At 31.9% G+C, this 20690-nt stretch overlaps 1 protein-coding gene across 2 annotated transcripts in view; it reads left to right on the forward strand.

Annotated features, from left to right (window-relative positions):
- The window catches only part of LOC128391006 (synaptogenesis protein syg-2-like), a 105566-nt gene that overhangs the window by 47395 nt on the left and 37481 nt on the right, over window positions 1-20690 (forward strand). Inside the window, exon 2 of one of the 2 annotated variants that reach the window (XM_053350830.1) lies at window positions 14648-14971. In XM_053350830.1, the coding sequence (XP_053206805.1) occupies window positions 14648-14971 (324 nt within the window). Of the gene's footprint in view, window positions 1-14647; window positions 14972-16044; window positions 16849-20690 lie in introns of those variants that run through there. The other variant, XM_053350831.1, reaches the window with a different exon arrangement.

The raw sequence follows: 20690 nt of genomic DNA on the forward strand, positions 1-20690 counted from the left end.
CTTCGGAACGTATTCGCTCTCTTTGGGCCAGTGACCTTCCAGCTCTTACAGCTGAGAATAAAGATGTATGTGCTCGATCGGTGAACGGAATAGTGACCCTTGACATAAATGGATGTGTCGTTACTGGAGGAACTGACTTCAAGCTTCGTTTCTGGGATTGTCTTAAGTTTTCCTCACTCATCTTCACCTTCATCTCTCAAGCTCATTGCTCATGATACAATAAGTTATTGTCAATAACTGTATCAATATATTAATATTAATATTAATGATAACAAGGATGAGGGGATAATCCAACATATAATCATCTTGATGAAGATGAAGATGAAGATGATTATATACCTGATTGAATTTCGCTGGCGATGAAATGTTATCGTCTGAAGGAAGTGACCGAAAATCTTGACCAGAAAACTGATTATTACGTTTGGAACTTTTTGTTCAACCTCTGCCCCTTTTAATTATCAATCGAACTTGTAATTAGCGAAATGATTAGAATAACTATTTTGAAGTGAAATTAACAAGCTCTCAATCAACAGTTAATATACAGCCAAACGAAATGAGTTTGAGGGTAATTTTATATCAATTGCGCATCGAAAGCGATAAGAAAATCTTATCAATCAAAACAATGGTAAATGGGAATGTCTTGATTATCTAACTACTGATAAATTGTCGATATCGCCTTTGCTGCGCGAATGATAAAAAACGGTTGCTTCGACCATAAGTCCTCAATTTGTTCGAGACACAATGAGAGCACTTGCATCTTCGATATCCATTGGTTGAATCTCTACATTCTTTTTCATCTTTTCATTGAAAATGCATCAAGTATTTTGCCATTTTTAATATCATTGTGATCGAAGATTCTGTTGTCTCCTTTCTTCCGCGAAATTTTAACCCGGAGGCCATGCGTACTGAAATAAAAAAATAATATAATATTAATTTCGTTAACAATTAAACAAGTAAAAAATTAGTAATAATTTGCACAATGATTAACTATTAATACTTACTTTTGTTTTTTTATCAACAATAGTTTTTCCAAAACAGCAACTCGCGCAGCCAAAGATTTAATTATTTCTGAGGATTGATTGTGTGTTTTTGATGATAGTTTTGTTGTTCTTGATTTTCTTGTTTTTATATTATTTGCTCCATTTTAAAGTGATGATTGTCTTCTGGACCAAGTTTGTACACGTGTTTCTGGCAAAAACAGAGAGAGTGTCTCAACAACTTTGGCCAGGTGAACAAACCTGTTGGTTCACCTGGTACCATCATCATCATCACCACTCAAACCACTTTTTCCCCTCTCTCTCTCCCTTCTTCCTCGCTCCCTCGTCCTTATCTTCATCCTCATCCTCCATTTTCTTTTTGTATAAGAAAAAAAGGCCAGTTGGCAACCAACTCCGATTATGTTATATTTAAAATTATTAACAGTGTAATAATCTAAGTTTTACATTATAATCATATATTTCGAATAACAACTAATTAATTAGTTTAATGTGATTATTACGGTGATTTAATTAAAACAGTTTGAGTAAGGTGGCTAATCTCCGGATTATCGAAACATTTTGGTGACCTTATTAGACGTGATTTTAGTGAAAATTACTCGGTATTCCGAGTGTAATTGGGTTATTTTCCTTATTTATTGTGCCCTCTTTGCTATTTTTCTTTTCTTTCTCTTTTATAAATGATTGTTTTCTTTTTCTTATTATTAAGATAATTGTAAAAAAATAAATAAAACAATTCCAACAAAAGGAGAAAACTTCACCAGTTGGGAAATACTCTTGGCAAAAGTGACTGGAGAGAAACTTTGGCCAAAACGTAAGTTTTTTTTTAATCACAATTTAACATTTACAATTAATATCTATGCCGTATTCTCAAAGAAAACATATCGTGGATGCATTAATGTGAAATTGGTCTTAATTACCAAAGTTTAGTGATATTAATTTGAACAAAACAATGAAAAAAATCGTAACGAATGTTACACAAAGGAATCGATTAAATCGATTTTTCTGAAATATCGATTAATTGTATAGCTTACAATTCAAAATCGATTCTTTCGTATTGATAACATTACATTTAGATTACTACAGCGACAAATGACATGATAGATTTTGTTTCTCGTGCGAAGCTTTTAATGTTTTCGATTATATTTTTATTATAAATCTTAATCAATTGTTCAAACTGAAACAAGACGTAAGTTTGCGAGTAAGGATAAAAACTAAGAATATCATTAGTCATCATCTGGTATTATAAGAATTTTATCGCAACTATTGGTGGTTAATCTATCGAAACAATTGATTAACTTAGTTATTAGTTACAATTGTGTTTCATTTGTGTTATTGGTGATTAATTTGTCGAAACAATTGATTAACTTAGTTATTAGTTACAATTGTGTTTCATTTGTATTATTGGTGATTAATCTGTCGAAACAATTGATTAACTTAGTTATTAGTTACAATCGTGTTTCATCTGTGTTATTGGTGGTTAATCTATCGAAACAATTGATTAACTTAGTTATTAGTTACAATTGTGTTTCATTTGTGTTATTGGTGGTTAATCTATCGAAACAATTGATTAACTTAGTTATTAGTTACAATCGTGTTTCATCTGTGTTATTGGTGGTTAATCTATCGAAACAATTGATTAACTTAGTTATTAGTTACAATCGTGTTTCATCTGTGTTATTGGTGGTTAATCTATCGAAACAATTGATTAACTTAGTTATTAGTTACAATCGTGTTTCATCTGTGTTATTGGTGGTTAATCTATCAAACAATTGATTAACTTAGTTATTAGTTACAATTGTGTTTCATTTGTGTTATTGGTGATTAATTTGTCGAAACAATTGATTAACTTAGTTATTAGTTACAATCGTGTTTCATTTGTGTTATTGGTGATTAATTTGTCGAAACAATTGATTAACTTAGTTATTAGTTACAATCGTGTTTCATCTGTGTTATTGGTGGTTAATCTATCGAAACAATTGATTAACTTAGTTATTAGTTACAATCGTGTTTCATCTGTGTTATTGGTGGTTAATCTATCGAAACAATTGATTAACTTAGTTATTAGTTACAATTGTGTTTCATTTGTGTTATTGGTGATTAATTTGTCGAAACAATTGATTAACTTAGTTATTAGTTACAATTGTGTTTCATTTGTGTTATTGGTGATTAATTTGTCGAAACAATTGATTAACTTAGTTATTAGTTACAATTGTGTTTCATTTGTATTATTGGTGATTAATCTGTCGAAACAATTGATTAACTTAGTTATTAGTTACAATTGCGTTTGTATTGTCAGATGTCAACTCTATCAATAGAAGAGAAAAAGGTGATCATTCTTATTTTATTATTGTTACCATTCATCTTCGTGTTTATCTGGTTCATCATTGAAACCTATAAATTCATATTTGTCCGACTTAATGCATGATTTCTGTAAGATGTGTAAAACTTTTATGCTGGTGATTTGTTTAATCATCTTATTTTGGTAAACAATTAGTGTCTCAAACCATCATCGTAATTCAAAATTCGTCTTTGTCTTTCTGCCTAATTGATCACAATGAGCGAACCGTCAATAGTAAATCCTATTGGGAAAAGCGAGAGGAGTAAATCTAAATCTCCCGTTCGAGATGGAGTAAGAAGAAATTACTCAGATACACTTCTAAACAATATCAAAGATTTTAACGGAGTTAACAACGAAGTCAGTGAATGGATCGAGGAATTCGAACAAATCACTGAAGCGGCTGGATTAGATGATATTGACCGTTTCAGAAGATTACCATTGTATTTAAAAGGACCAGCAAAAGATTGGTATACCGGGAGTATAAGGTCTAAACCAAGTGGCCAAAGACCAACAACTTACGATGATTTAAAAGCAAAACTAATCTTAGCTTTTAAAAAGACCTCGTTTAGTAAAAATACACTCAGAATGAGAATCGAAAATAAAAAACAATCCGAAAGTCAAGATGTCCGATCGTACATATTCGAGATGATAGGATTATGTGCAAAACTCGATGTTAATATGGAATTGGATGAAAAAGTTCAATATATTAAAAATGGGTTGTTACCCGGAATACTAAATTATATTGCGTTAACCAAAGTCAATTCATTGGATGAAATGAAAAATTTGGCAGAAGAAGCTGAGTTTTATTATCAAAAGAACAAATTCGACCAACAGCGAAGTATGAGAATAAGACCAGGAAATTTTGATGAAAAAATGATAACGTCAAACCAAAATTCAAACAATTACTTCTACAATCGAAGAAGATATACTGGAAATTATTTTAACAATCAATTTCAACAACAAAACCCACGAGGTTTTCAAAATTATAATAACCAATTACAACAACAAAACCCACAAGGTTTTCAAAATTTTAACAATCAATTTCAACATCAGAACCCACGAGGTTTTCAAAATTTTAACAATCAATTTCAACCACGTAGAAATTTTCAACAAGGTTATTCTAATTACAATCAGAACCAACCAATGCAGTTCAGACAAACAAACACGAACTTTAATAATCAAGAATTGATAAATCAAGTTCAACAACAACAAAACCTACAAGATCCCCAAGATCTGAACAGTCAATTTAAACCTCAACGAAACTCTCAAGGTTATCGAAGCAGACCTCGAGCTCAAAACAATGGAGTACAATACCAACAACAAAATTTTAGTAACCAACAAATTCCAAACAATCAAAATTATCAACAAGGATATAATTTTGCCCATCCTGAGCAAAACCATCCATCAACTTCTCAACATTTTGATCCAACTGAGATTTATTGTTACTATTGTAAAGAACCAGGACACTATAGATCAAATTGTCAAAAATTAATGCAGAAATACAATCAAAATAGAGATAACCAAAATAAACAAAATTTTGTAATAACTCAAGAAAACCACCAAGAAAGTGAAAATCAGTATGATGTTGAACCTGAAATTGACGATTGGACCCCTGTAATTACTAGTGCTACTAGAACGATAAATATTGTCGTCACGAATCTTGAAGCAGAAAAAAATCGACTGATAATAATCGAGGTATTGATCAATGGTCAGAAAATGAAAGCAATGATAGACACTGGGGCCGAGTTATCAGTAATGACCATGAAAGCGATATCCAAACTCGACGTTGAGTTGAAAAGATACACTGGTCCACCGACAACTGCTGCGGATAATAAGCCAATAAAACCTGTGGGACAGGCTAAAGTAGAAATTAATGTAGCCGATGGAGTAAGTAATGTCAGCATTAAGTCCAATGTGATGGTAATCAGTGAATTACCAGCTGATGTTGATCTATTGATTGGTCAAGATATTTCAGAACTTGCTGATTTAATAATTAATGTAAAAGAAAAGAAAATTTTCATCGCTTCAGTTCCAAACGATTATGAAACTGACACTAAAAGTTTAACCGAGACAGGAGAACAACTTTTGATAATGAACTTAAATCTTGAAAAATCACGAACCAATTTCAATTCTCGAACTCAATGTTGGAAAATTGAAAAAGGAAGATCAAGATCGATTTCAAAATTTGGTTAATAAACATAGAGATGTTTTCGCTATTTCTGATCATGAGTTATCAACAACTGAACTATATGAACATAGAATTGACACTGGTGACGAACCACCGATACATGCAAACCCTTATCGTCAATCAATCGCATTGAGAGAGAAGTCTCAAGAAATCATCAGAAACTTACTCGAGTGTGGGTTCATTCGTCCTTCTTTCTCTCCTTGGGCATCACCTGTGGTAATTGTACCGAAAAAAAGTGGCGAATTGAGATTCTGTGTTGACTATCGCAAGCTCAATGCCATAACAAAACGAGATGTATACCCAATTCAAGATATATCATTGTCTTTAGATTCTTTGGCGGGAGCAAAAATATTCAGCTCATTAGATCTACGTTCTGGCTATTACCAAATCAAAGTTGCTCAAGAAGACATTGCAAAAACAGCATTTATCACAACAGAGGGAATATGGGAATTTGTTCGAATGCCTTTTGGACTTGTAAACGCACCCGCAACCTTTTGCCGAACAATGAATACAGTATTCTCCGGAATGAGATATTCTAAAGTTCTTGTTTACTTGGATGATATTGTCGTTTTTTCGAAAACAATCGAGGAACATTTCGATGATCTGCAACAGGTTTTTGCTAGATTAATTCGAAACAACTTAAAACTAAAACCAAGTAAATGCCATTTTTTCCAAACAAAAATACTGTATCTGGGCTTCATCGTTGATGAAAATGGTCAACGGCCTGATCCAGATAAAGTGTCGGCTATTAAGCTGGCACCTCAACCAAAAACAATAACCGAAATAAGATCATTTGTTGGACTTTGCTCTTATTATCGTAGACATGTCCAAGATTTCTCTAAAATTGCTGAACCTCTAACTAGATTAACAAAGAATAATGTCCGATTTCTTTGGACAGAAGAACAAGAAAAATCTTTTCAGTTGTTAAAAGATTTATTGATTTCGGATCAAATTTTATTACATTTTGATCCAACACAACCCACACAACTCCGTACCGATGCTTCTGACGTTGGATTAGGAGCGATTCTACTTCAAAAGTCTGGAGAAAATTTCAGACCAGTCGCTTATGCTAGTAGGCTCCTTAGAGGAGCCGAAAAAAATTATGGAATCGCCGATCGGGAATGTTTAGCTATAATCTTTGCTGTTGAAAAATTTCGACAATATCTTGAAGGGATTTATTTTGAAATTTACACTGACAATTGCGCTCTTTGCTTTCTTAAGTCAAAAGCTAAATTACCCCCAAGATTAATGAGATATACTAATAACAAATTAAGAATCGATATTTCTAAAAGGTACCATGATGACGCCACCGCCGGTCATGGAGGCATACAAAAAACATTCGCAAATATTTCACAGAAATATTATTGGCCCAGAATGTCTAGTTTCATTTCAAAATATGTTAGTACATGCGAAAGTTGTCAATTAGTCAAAATTGAACACATGTTACCCAAGGGCCTACTCAATCCAATAGTAACCACACGACCATTCGAAAAAGTCGGCATTGATTTTGTTGGACCATTTAGAGACGTTGCCCCTGGTGGTGAAAGATACATACTAGTTTTTGTTGATTTATTTACTAAATATGCTGAAACTGAAAAAACGGTTGATTGCAGTGCTCGGACTGTGGCTATTTTTCTTATGGAAAAAATAATCCTCAGACATGGAGCACCAGAAATGCTGATTTCTGACAGGGGAACTGGATTCCTCAACAATGTTATCGCTGGACTAACGTGGCGGTTAAATATGAAACATGTTCATTCCACTGCTTACCATCCGAAAACAAATGGTCAAGTTGAAAAAGTTAACGGATTAATTACGAATATTATAACTCATTACACAAAAGAGAGACCTCACGAATGGCATAGTTATTTGTCACTCGCTACCTTTTGTTATAATATTTCAAATAACAAAACTCTTGGTTGTTCTCCTTATTTTATGTTACATGCAAGGGAACCCATCATGCCGAATGATTTTAACGATATTCCTAAAACAAAATATCGCGACCTGAAAGACTACGATAAATTGTTACGCGACGAATGGCCAAAAATGAGAGCATTGGCAAGACAATATGCAGAACATGAAAAGGGAAAACAAAAAATTGAATATGATAATAATCACCGTGACGTTCAATTTAACATCGGCGATCTAGTACTTGTTCAGATTCTTCCAAAACCACAGAAGTTTACCCAAGCTTACCGAGGACCCTATAAGGTTACACGAAAAATCGGAAACAATAGTTATTTTGTTAACGATTCAAGTTTTGAACCTTACAATGTAGAACGACTAAAGAGATACGAACCGCGGAATCTTCGAGATTTAGATGTGCCTGACCCTTTTGCAAACTTGGTCGATTCGGAAGTTTCAACTGAACCTGAATCGACAGCGGAAGAAATGTCAAAGGAAGAGATAATTGATGGTGTCTCTCAAAAACGTAAATTAATTACAAGAAAAGTAAAACAACGCTTTAACCCACAAGAAAAGTTTTCGCGGTTAAGTTGTATATTCACATCATTATTACTCATTTCATTTCATGTGCAAGCAAAAATGAACTTCGTTCCTTCCAGCGATTATGTGTTGAATTATTTAGACACCAAAGTAGAAATTGGACGCTCTGATGTCCAACACATACTTGTTGTTTTTGATCCATGTGAGGCTCTCTTCCCTAATGTCTCATATTCTGCTGATGAACCTAAAGGAACAAATAAAAGATCACTAACTCAAGAATGTTTCTACGATGCGACTGTAACTAAATTTAGTTACAAAAACGAAACAATAGATGGATTTCAATCTATGAACCAACATCAATGTCCACCTACAAAAGAATTTTGCAAATTTTCTCCTTACTCTTGCATTACCCTGATGAAATTCTTAAAAAAGAAACTAAACAACAAAGCGCCAAATATTCAAAATGATTATGCTGATTATAATGTCACAGAAACTTTTATTGATACAACAGACTCACAGGCTGCTCAAACCTCAAAAAAGGCAGAAATAGTATCATCACTGAAACGAAAATGTAAAACTATGTACGAGGAACATTTCATCAGACCCGTCAAAAACCTGTGCAAAGAATACAAACAAACTCGAAAGAGAGGTGTCTTTTTAGCCTCTTCCTTAATATTCGTTGGAGTATCGCTAGTTGTGCCATCAATCATCCAGATTTGGAGTGGAGAAAAAACTTCAATTTATAGAAGCGAGATCTCGTCCGTCCGTAATGATATTCTAAGAACAGTTAATACTACGAAATTCAATGATGAATCAATTTCAAAAGTTGTTAGTAATATAACAAAAAATATTCATACTATTGTCGAGAGTTTAGAAAAATTAGAAATGAGAGTGAATAGATTGGAAGAAGTAATGTCAACACTGTTTGTCGATTTTATTGAACTTATTCAAAGATTTACTCATATCTCTAGATCAATTAATGATTTCAAAAACACTGGAACTCTAAATGAATTCTATAATTCATTGAAACTGGATCCACCTTGCAAAAATCGATGCCCGATTCTTAAAACAAAGACATTCAGTTGTAATTTTAATAATGATAATTCAATAACTCTTGACTATAGCGTACCAATCATAAGTGAAAACAAAACTTTCGTTGAAATTGAAACATTCAACAAATTGATTAAACCAGTTAATCAATCTTACTGTATGGTGGAATATATTGGACCAAAAACATTCCTTTTAGATTTATACACGAAACAATTGTGTCCGGTACAGACTAACAAAATCAAAGCGGTATCTGCTCCAGCCCCAACCGATGAATACTTCCATTGTGATGAAGCTGAGACTTTGCAAGAAACGAATGCTTATTGGAAAATTTCTGATTGCTCACCTACGAAGCCAAAACTTTCGTTTTCTCAAGTAATCTTTGGCTACAAAAACATTCATATTTTTTGTATCAATCGAAATATAACGATCGATGGAAAAAATTATACTTGTCCAAATGCTCCATTTATCTTGTCCCCATCAGAATCATTCTCTGTTGGAAATTTTAACTGGACAAAAGATCGACTTCAACTCAAGCAACAATATACATTTGATATAAAAGAAAAAGCATTAAGATATTTAGAAACTGATGTCCCTGCTTTTGAAATTGAGATTGTGGACATGCAAGAGATTGAATTACAACAAGTTAAATTGGAATCTAAAAGTGAATATACGTATTCATTTTTGTATTGGTTGGAAAAGAATTGGTTCTCTTTCATCTTTCTCTGTGTCTTAATTCCGACTATGTTATACATACTGTGTATTAACCATTTGAAAGCCCGTTCGGTGTATATACCAGTAGCGCCAACAATACAATCACCACAATTAATTTCAGCATTTTAATCATTTTAACTAACAATCATCATCACTATTATGTTTATTTAATCACTTTATTATCTTACTAATGAATTATTTTATTTCTTTATTATTATTATTTCTTCCCTTAATAAAATTTCCATAGTTATTTGGAAATTTAGGTTATTTAAAAAAAAAAAACAAACACATCAACAACAAAATAAATAGTCTTTCGAAATGAACCGCTGGCCACAGAAATTTGATGATCGTCATCGAAACAATCGATTTAAACCAATGGCGTTCGTGAAATCGAAAGAACAGGTCAAAGAAAAGAAGAAAGTCGTACATGTTAGCTGGAAAGTACCGTCGCGATGGTTGGAGTCTGGAAATATTCAGCCAGAATACTTCCATTTTAAATATCCATACAGCCGAGAAAGAAATTATAGATATTTCACTACCGATCCGTCTTTCTCTAAGTTCGTAAAACTGACAATACAAGCCCTCGGATTCTCTACCCTGATCGAAATGAGAAGTAAACTGTTTGAAGAAATGAATATCGCTAGACTACCGGCAAAGGAACGAATAAATATTGGATATCGTCATTGGGAAGCTGCCAACAAAAGAAAAAATTGAAGACTTCATCGCACTCGATAAAAATTGGAAAGATTGGAAAAAAGAAACTGAACCATCTTCAGTTATTCGTCACCGCCGTATCCCTGAACTAGAAGGCCTTGATTTACATGCCTTAACCTCAGATGAGAAAGCTTTTCATCAATTATTCGTGTTCCCAGTTGAACCTATTGAACAAAGATCATATACACCGGTTTCGACATGGGATTGGGCTGATTTATAATCAACTAGATTAAATTTATCTTACTTATAATATATACTTTGGTATTATTGGTGTTAAAAAAATACACAAAACGAATTATAAAAAAAATATACTTAGACAATTAGTTATTATTGTCATAAGTCACAAAAAAAATTCAATTAACGCAAACTTAAACATCTTAATCAATTTACAACTTATAGTTTATAACCATTATATTTTCTTTAATATTCTCTATGTACTCCTTGGTAATCGCACATGGAACAACCTAACTGCAACCTTCGATATGGAATTTGGACTGAGTCGTTTGGATTGTTATTATCGTAAAAGGGACTTTACGAGGATGGCCACCGGAAGATGTCTCAACAACTTTGGCCAGGTGAACAAACCTGTTGGTTCACCTGGTACCATCATCATCATCACCACCAAACCACTTTTCCCTCTCTCTCTCCTTCCTCGCTCCTCGTCCTTATCTTCATCCTCATCCTCCATTTTCGAATGATCCACAAATAAGCGTTGATCACATCGTCACTGACTAACGAGCCTTCGACACGTAAATTGTGTAAATTGTATACTAAAACGCCGAACTCTTCAGATATGATGAAGTCACCTTGTTTGTATTTACTGAGATTAAGCTTTGTAGATGCGGATGTCGATGATAATTGATCATTCGAATCTGAAAATTAATAAGAGAAATTGGATCGGTTAGCTCGATTGCACGGCAATCAAAAAGGTATAAAAGTTGATGAAAACAAGATGATCGTAAGAAGGATCGAAAGAAAAAAGCGAAATCAATGAATCAATCTTGATTTTCTGGTTCGCCGATTGGATTTTGATGATGATGGTTTGTTTGTCCCTTAAAATTGTAAAGCAATGAATTTAGAAATCAAGTGCATTTATTGCGCAGTTACTTACCTTCAACTTGTGATAGATTTTGCTGGTTCATTGATTGTAATGATGTAGGTAAGTGAGTGGGTGAAGATTCCATTTGGTTTAATATTCTCTCTTTTGCTGAATCTAAAATTTTCGCAATCTCAGGATGAAGCGTTTCGCCCAGATATTCTTCTAATTTTTTTTTACTTTGGCTACATACCAAAAAAATAATAGTAATTATTAGAAAGCAAGACGCAAATATTAGAAGTAAATTACTTACATGTAGCAATAAAAAACACGGGGACTTCGGATCCAGTTTGTGCAATACAATCACCTATGATAAAAAGTTTGTTGGCTCCTGGTATTTTCTCCTTTTTTTCAAATAAAAGTTCTTCGGTATAGCAAAGGACAAAATTTTGGAGGGCTTGAGGGGATTTCACGAAAATAGATGGTTTTAATAATGAGTTTTTACGCGTTTTTACTGGAAGCTTTCTAGTAATCATTTTGGTAATATAAATAATTTTCTTGCATAAAAAGGCAACATGTTGATGATTTTATGAGTGAAATAAATCAGTATTAACCAGTATTTGTGATTAACATTAACAAATCACATGATTATATTTAAATCAACACACAACTTAGCTTATCTGATTCGATGAAAAAATGTTGGAAAAGGATGGAAAAAGACAAAAAAATTCATTTCAATGTACTAGCTGGTCTGGAATCACCGCCTATTTGTTTTATTCAGTACCCTAATTGGCCTTATGGTAAACTTGTTAAAAGTTTAACAATTAGGATAAAATCGGCCTAAATACTAATTTCGGCATCGGAAATTTACTAGGACTCAATTTCAAGACAATCAAAAAAGGTCAAAAATTTCATGTGAATGTCAACGGGATAAGTACGCACCTTTGAAGGCCAATTACTCCTGAACGAAAAGTCAGATCAAAAAGATGATTAGCGCGGTTTGTTTGATAATTTTAGAACTTTCAAATGGCCGGGAAAAATTTCTCGAAAAAAGTTTTGCATCTAAATGTACCACTTTTCCGACTTTGAGAGGCCACTGCTCGGTAACGGCTTTATGGAAAAGTTCCGAATCAGAACACAACAAAACTTTCACATTTTCTCTGTAGAATCGCGAAGAAAAAACTCTGACCTAATAAATAGCCTAGAAATGGTAAAGCGTCAAAAGTCCGGATATTTGGTTGTTACGCCCTGTATAAACGTAAGGTAATTAACTTGGTTGAATTCACATACTCCATAAATGGAAAATAATTAATCAATCAAATATCCAACTAGATAGTATCGATCAATATCGTATCGGGTAATTAATAAACGAATAGAGAATTGAAATCGAAGTGAAGAAATGAGCAAGAAAACTGTTGAATTAATTTGTGTCCAGTAAATGTTAGCACGAATAAGATCATTCTAACAATCAATGGGTATTGGAGTTAATAGGAACCAGCTGAATGAACCACCAAGGAAAGTTTTGTTTTCAAATTTTGAGAAAATAGATGAAGAATTAAGGAAATACTTTCACAACCAGAAGCAATTATCTGGATGGTAAATAATCAGCTCATCTTGAATTGCTAAAGATTGGAACCAGAACTGTATACATGGAGAATTGTTTGATCTCTGGTGTAAATAGAAACATATTAAACCACAGTGAAGTTACAGTATGTTGACAAATCGTGAGCGGTAAAGTAAATAGCATAATCACCAAGGTACAAAGCGGTCAAAGGTTCAAGATTACCATAAATGAATAGGTAACAATAAGGTAAAGTGTATAAACGAGCTTAGATAATTAGTTAACATTTCTTTGAGATTTTTATTGTTCATTGTTGGTTTAATATATAATATTAAAAATAAAAATAAATTATTAATACTTTCAAGCAAAGAGATACTGAGAATCATCATCTTTCATAAACTGAAAAGGCAAAAAAAGCTCAGTACAAATAAAGGAATTGGAAGAAAAAAGAAATTGATAAAATGAACGAAAGTGCTCATTCCTCCCATATTATTATCGTCAACAAATCCCATCATTCTTATTCTCATCATGAGTATGATTGTATGATCATTATGATTGTATAACCTTGATGATTTCTTATTATCCTAATTTTGCTGATTCTCTGGCTAATTGAATAATCGGATGCACTTGACGTTTCACTTGAAACTTTGACTCAGGTTTAAAGGAAATGCTTTTTGAGTTCTTATCCGTCATCATCAGTCAGAATTGTACATATTTAACATCAGAATATGAATGTCTTATTGTATCTCATATTTACGGTAATTTCTTACTGATAAAATGAGGAAAAACTATCAGAATTTTCTTGTTTTTGCTTCCATCACAGTTAGATGATCATCTTTACACGATTAACTTCTCATTCATCTGACAAGAATCTAAATTACTAGATAATACGAACACGATAGTTTATTCTAATTTCGATAGAATTGGAGAAATTATCTGATATTCTTTTGTTATTATTCATGGATATGTTCTAGGAGAGAAACGATGTTGAATTAAATATAAATTTATACGAAAAGATGAAGATGAACATATTCTGGTCTCTCTTCATGAAAACAAATTTGCAATTAACCATTAGTCAAGTTGAATATTGTTGAGGGTTATTTTTAGATAATTTATCATGAAATGAACAAGTGAATTTCTGATTGAATATTCAGAATGAAGAAAAATTCATACCCTTTTAAAATGTGCTTATAAATTCATGTAGGGAATATAAATGACTCGAAAACATTAGCAGATCATTTTACTCCAATATCTTCAAGTTGATTCGGAAAATAATCAGATGAAAATCGGAGTGATAATGATTATGACTTTTAAAAGGAAAAACTTTAATATCATGATCATGATAAATAAATAAATTCATTTTGCCATGATAACTGTTCATTGATCATGAGGATTTACTTTAATTTTGTTAGGGGTATGATCGAGAGTTGAATGAAATATTTTCTTAGCATTTCAATTTACATGAAAGATTAGTTGATTGATTGTAAAATTTTTCGCATCTTCAACTTATCGTGAATGTTGAACTTTCATAAGAATTTCATTTAGATTGTTCTCATTTTGTTTATAATAATAAACTTATTTCTATTCATTTCTCATTATCTAATAGATTCTTTTGCTGCTCTGGTGGGACAGAATTTTTCTCTTCCTTGTGATATTTCGGGTGAACATAAGGACGATACGATTATACTTATACTTTGGTATCGAAATGATTCACTTAGACCAATTTATACAGTTGATGCTCGAAAATCAAGCCTTAAAGATGCTCCACATTCATCTGAAGTAGCAGATCGAATGAATTTTACGATAAATTATCCAATTTCGATGCTTTTTATTGGAACTGTTGAAAAAGAAGATGAAGCTGAGTACAAATGCCGAATTGATTATCGAATTGGTCGAACTGTTTATCGGACAATAAGATTAACCGTATTAGGTAAGTTCTTCATTCGCCAACAGTTTAAACACAATTCTGACCGTAATTCTTGATCTAAAACCGAACACTGATTCAATTCAATTTCTATTTTTAACAATCAATTGAATAATTGAACAAGAGTTTAACTATCGTATCCTAGTCTTTTCCAAAGACATTAGATGGAGTTATTGTTCATTCTGAATCCCAAAATAAACTTTACGAATACGAACCATAGATGGTGATACATGTTCCAAGCTCGAAACCGAACTTTCATCTCGTCGACTTTTCAAAATGTCGTTTTTTGTACATTTGATTAGATAACATAAAGAGAACAAATTATCGAAAATAAATTATTCTCGTTATATCTTCGACAAAACCACAATTGTTCATGAAAAAAATTGTTCGAAAACGATTAGTCATTCTGAGCCAAAATATTCGTTGTATCTTTCAATACGCTTTTTTAGTAATTTAAAATTTCTTGGAACTAGTGACAATCATCGATATTTGTAAGTTCGATAAATTCTGGTTGCGTTAATTAAGTGAATAAATGCTATTATAAATTCGTATATTATCATTGTTATCCCCTATGGGAACGAATTTATTTGATGAAAGAAAAATAATATGTTAAGCGAATCACAATGAAACTAAATTAATGAATATATTAACTGAAAAGGGAGAAAACTGTTCAAAATTAATTATCATTTACACGAAAATGGATCAAGTAAAAACATCATCCGACTGGAATGAGAATGACCATTGGTCAGACAATCTAATACAAAAAGATCCCTCGGATTGGGATGACAATCGTAGTTAGATCAACATGATAAATTATCTATTCTGATTCTGATTTGTTAGATAAAATTATTTCGATAATCAAGATAATAAAAGTAAATGAATTAAAACTGATGACAGAATTAACTGAATTATCAAAGAGTGAGAATGAGATTTTGTTAGATGGAGATGAAGATGATGATGATGATGATGATGATAAGAGAGAGAGAAAGATAGAATCCACTTGTAAGTAACTATAGAAACCATGAGAACATGGGAGTTATATGGTAACTATCAGTTCTCAACATGATGCTGAGCTGAATGCTTCAGAATACTCGATGAAAGAAAGACTCTGATGTACCAGAAGCTAAGAAAAGTTTCCAAATGAAAATGATATTTCGATAAAAAAATTTCCTAATCTATTATTCAATAGTAAACTTATCAACTGTCAACTTTAATTGTGACAATTAAGTATAAACAACTAATTTAACCAACAAACGGAAATTAATGTGACGATTAAAATTAATCGTAACTTTTTGTGTTTTTTTAATGTTACAAGTTAATGATTAACAATAATGTGTTTTGATTATTATTAATTGTTATCATCATGAGATATTGATTGTGATTAATTAAATGCCAATGTGAAGTCAATGAGCTTACATGTTAACCACAATTGACTTTAATTGTTGGTAAAAGTTGATAACAGTTTTTTTTGTGATTAAATTTTTTCAATCTCTGATAAATTGTGATAAAAATCATAATGGTTTTTGTTTCTTGGATAATATCAATTGTCTGGCAATTACAATTAATCAGATTTAGTCAACAATTAGAGTTAACTAGTGGTCAACAATCAGTTGAATCAATAGTAAATTCATCAAATATTAAAAGATTAACTCTTGATAATAACAAATTAGCTTCAAAATCATTGATCATCAACAGTAAAAATTTAACTATTAATAGTAAATTAAATACTCGAATTATTGTTAAATCCCCTCCAATTGTTTTGATTAATACGACAACAATTAACTCCTACTATTATCCATCATCTCGATCATTAATTTCATCTGCATCTCTTATCCCTCAACAATATGATGTCACCTCTAAAAATCAACTAACAATTAAGTCATGTAAGTAAATTAAGTATTCATCAGGTTGATTAACCAAAATTAAGCTAAAATGATCAGCCAATAATCATTGAGAAATCTTAATCTAATCATCTCAATGTTGAAAATAAATTCTTATAATGGTTAATAAATAATGTACAATGTATTACAATTAAGCTCATGTTTCATAGATGAAAAAAGTAAAGTTAAATGAATTAATCATTTTTGATCAATTGTATTAACAATTATCCTTATCATGAACTGTTCCTTTCCAATCATGAAATTCAATCAAGGTAATGATTTCAAAGTATTATTTCATTAGCTCTCCAAATATGATCAAACGATATTTTGATCAGAACTTATAAATTTTGAATTAAGATTAATCTTCATGAAAAGATGGTAATAAGAGATTTATGATGAATGATTTCTCAATATTCTCCAGGTAAATCTCAAATATCACTTTGAATATCCATTAAAATGATTTTATTTAGTCTCACCTTTTAGGGAAGTAAAAATTTCATGATGTATACAATAATCTCCTTAGAGGGACATTAACATGAATCGACTTCTAAATTCATCGGTATGATCTGGAATGGAAATTGGTCCGAAATATCGATGTGAACTAATTTTGTATATTCTTTCACTTTGTCTTCAGTGATTATGGTTATTACTCTTGGATGTGATCTACTCATTTCGGATTTTCATAATTAATTTGAATTAGTTCGAGCCAATGGTCAACAGATTTAAGTGTAAATCGAGTATTGCTTTAAACTCACTTTCACTTTCCTTGCCATTGGAACAACAATTGCAATTCTATTGAGTTTACCTCGACATAAAAGTGAATGAATTAGATCAGCACAAGATTTGATTCTCTCTGATTCTTGAGGAATAAATTTAACATGATAATTAAGATCATTTGCAATTACAGCCTCGAAAAGATCACCGAAAATTTGAATAGAATTTTTCATATATTGAGTAGCGAAATTTTTCACTTCTTTAGTCCAACAATCAGCGAGAATTAACATTGGTGCAGTCAAAAGGCTATTTAAATCATCGGCAATGTTTAATCTAAGAAAAGATGATAAGAGATCGATTAGTTGATTAGATTGGATTCGATATTTAAAGCTATTGATTACTCACCGTTTCTTGTAAGATTTAAGATAAGCCAAGACAATGGATTGTACCAATTCGGGTTGGATGGTGAATGATTTATCGGCATCATCGAAGACAAGAAGTGAACAGATATCAAATCGAACACACTGAACAATAGAAATTATTAGAAAATGATAATTATTCTATAAATAATAGACAACAATTAAGAATATGAAAAAGATCAAGAGACTTACACCATTGTCTATGAATCTCTGTAGAGGTCCTGGAGTAGAAATTAAAAGATCACAACCATTAAGAATATTTGTCGACACTGACTTTTCATTGTCTTTAGTCAATAGAATGATTCGATTACTATTCCTAGAGTTGAGAATGGAATAGATTTGTTCCCTGATCTCGTAGACTTTGTTGAGTCCTGAACAAACAACAACCACTTTCGGTCCTTCGTCTCCGTAGATCAATTGATTGGGATCATTGTCTTTAAATTGTGAATCACTTAGAGCGGGGATGAGGTAAGACAGAGTTTTACCCGATTTTGGGGCTGAGATACAAGTCGCCGATCGACCTCGAAATAGAATTGGCCATAAATGGGATTGAACGGGAGTCGGAATGTCCAATTTGAGCTACTGAATTTATGCGAATTCGATGATTCATAACCAGCAATTTGATTGATTCCGTCCACAGGTTGAGAAATAGACACAAAAAAAGTTATCTTTACTTGATTATCGTTAACTGCGTGAATATCTTAAAAAGTGGTTGCAAACTACAAAGTCTTTGGCTGTATATTAAAGGGCTTTTCCATTAAACCAATTTGATTAATCTGAATTATGGTGAGTTTTTTAGATAAGATTATCTAATCATCACTACGATTAGATTACTTGTTGATTATTTGAAAAGCAAAGTGGAAGCTACGGCAAAAAGTTAATGGAAAAGGTAAAGCTCGGTTATTTTTCGCAATCAGCTGACAATTAACCAACCAGCTGATATTTAAAACAACATTAACAGAGTTTAATTCGGTTTTTCAGTTAATGGAAAAGCCCTTAAATAAATAATTGCCACCAATGCAACTGACTGGCTTTGAATATAAAAGTTTACATGATGTATCGATTATATTAATCAACAATGGAAAGTATTGAATATAAATACTCAAGTTCGGTGATAAAGGATAAATGAGTATATGTGTACTAGCAGTATCTTGGTATTGGATTTGAGAGTAAATCATGATCAATACTATTTATTTTAATGTGGCTGTTACTAGAGAGAGAGAGAGAGAGAGAGAGAGAGATGACAATATTTGAAGATTATCATTCATAATACAACATTATATTTAATGTTGAAATTAATCCGTTAACTGTCATCAGAAATTAGAGTGGATTGACATTCAGTCAAGCTGATCAGAAAGATCTGTAACTAAATGAATACTCGAGATGAGGGAGATTAAATATACTAGGTTATGTATGAGCTAAAATAGTAACATGGTTCAATGAATATTCATGTTCATGAGTGTTTTTGCCTCAATATATTTCTGATCAAGTTTTTCATGAGCTTTTTTTGTTTCCTTCATGCAAGAGTGAAAAGCTACTCAGACGATCTGACATTTACAATACAGTGTTTCGTGATCGAAGAGACCAAATTACGAATGATAAATTCCTTTTTTTTCATATCAACAAAACAAAAGTTACAAATTCGTAGCATTGATTTAAATCAAAACTAATCAATTTTCATGTGTTTAAGCCCCGGTGGTTTTACTACCATAATTGTTATAATTAATTAATTTAAACTAAAGGTATTTTAAATCAAAATTACATTTATATGATACAAGCGGACACAAACTTTCGTCAGAAATTTTTTTAATAAGTTAGTGTTTATTTGACAGACCCGCGTTTAAATACAAATACATTGTATATTTAAATGCGAATCATTTATCATTGTCATTTTATCAACTGTTTTTCACAATAATCGTAGATTGAAAAAAATAAATTGTACGAAAAATTTTCACCCACTATACATGATATAGAACGAAAATAAAGTGTTAACAAACATACGAGCACCCGTTCACGAGGAAAACCATATCAGCTTGGCCATTTGTGAAAGGCTAATTTAGGAGCGAGGGAGAAAATTAAGATCAGATCTCTGCTTGTTAACTTTAAACCACATTGACCAACCGAATTGCATTATCTTACTACATGAAGAGTTTCCTTTAAACTCACTGATCTGGGAACAATGTAAAGCGTTGAAGAAACGCATATGAAACGAGTCACAATGCATTAGAAAAGTTGGATCCCCAACTTTCAGCTAAATTTTGTGGTTCTATCGGTTTACGTCCTTTCACTTCTCTCTCTTCAAAGTACCTTGCAACTTTTCCTCACAGTGCTTGTTTGCTATCGATATTACCATTGTGCTATGTCTTGTATTTTCAATCACCATTCTATTTCATCTTCTCTTTTCCCATCTTAATCATATTATTATCATTTAACTATTCATTCATAGCCTCAAGTCAATTGTAATAGCTAATTCAGTAAGGTTTAACTAATTTCTTCACTCCCTTTTTCTATTATTAGTACATTTAATAAAACACAAATTAGGCAGCTAATTAATCAATCTCAACATTTTACAGATCTACATAATACACTGTAATTATGCTTAGATTCAGTTATCGTTATGAACTACCTAAATATTGATTCAACTAACAAAGTGTAAGTTCATTGTTCAATTCAATATTCGGTATGAATAAGTTTCACTCTTACCTCATTATA

The sequence above is a fragment of the Panonychus citri genome, unplaced genomic scaffold (genome assembly GCF_014898815.1).
Source record: "Panonychus citri isolate SS breed McGregor unplaced genomic scaffold, ASM1489881v1 Contig00134, whole genome shotgun sequence".
Taxonomy (NCBI): domain Eukaryota; kingdom Metazoa; phylum Arthropoda; class Arachnida; order Trombidiformes; family Tetranychidae; genus Panonychus; species Panonychus citri.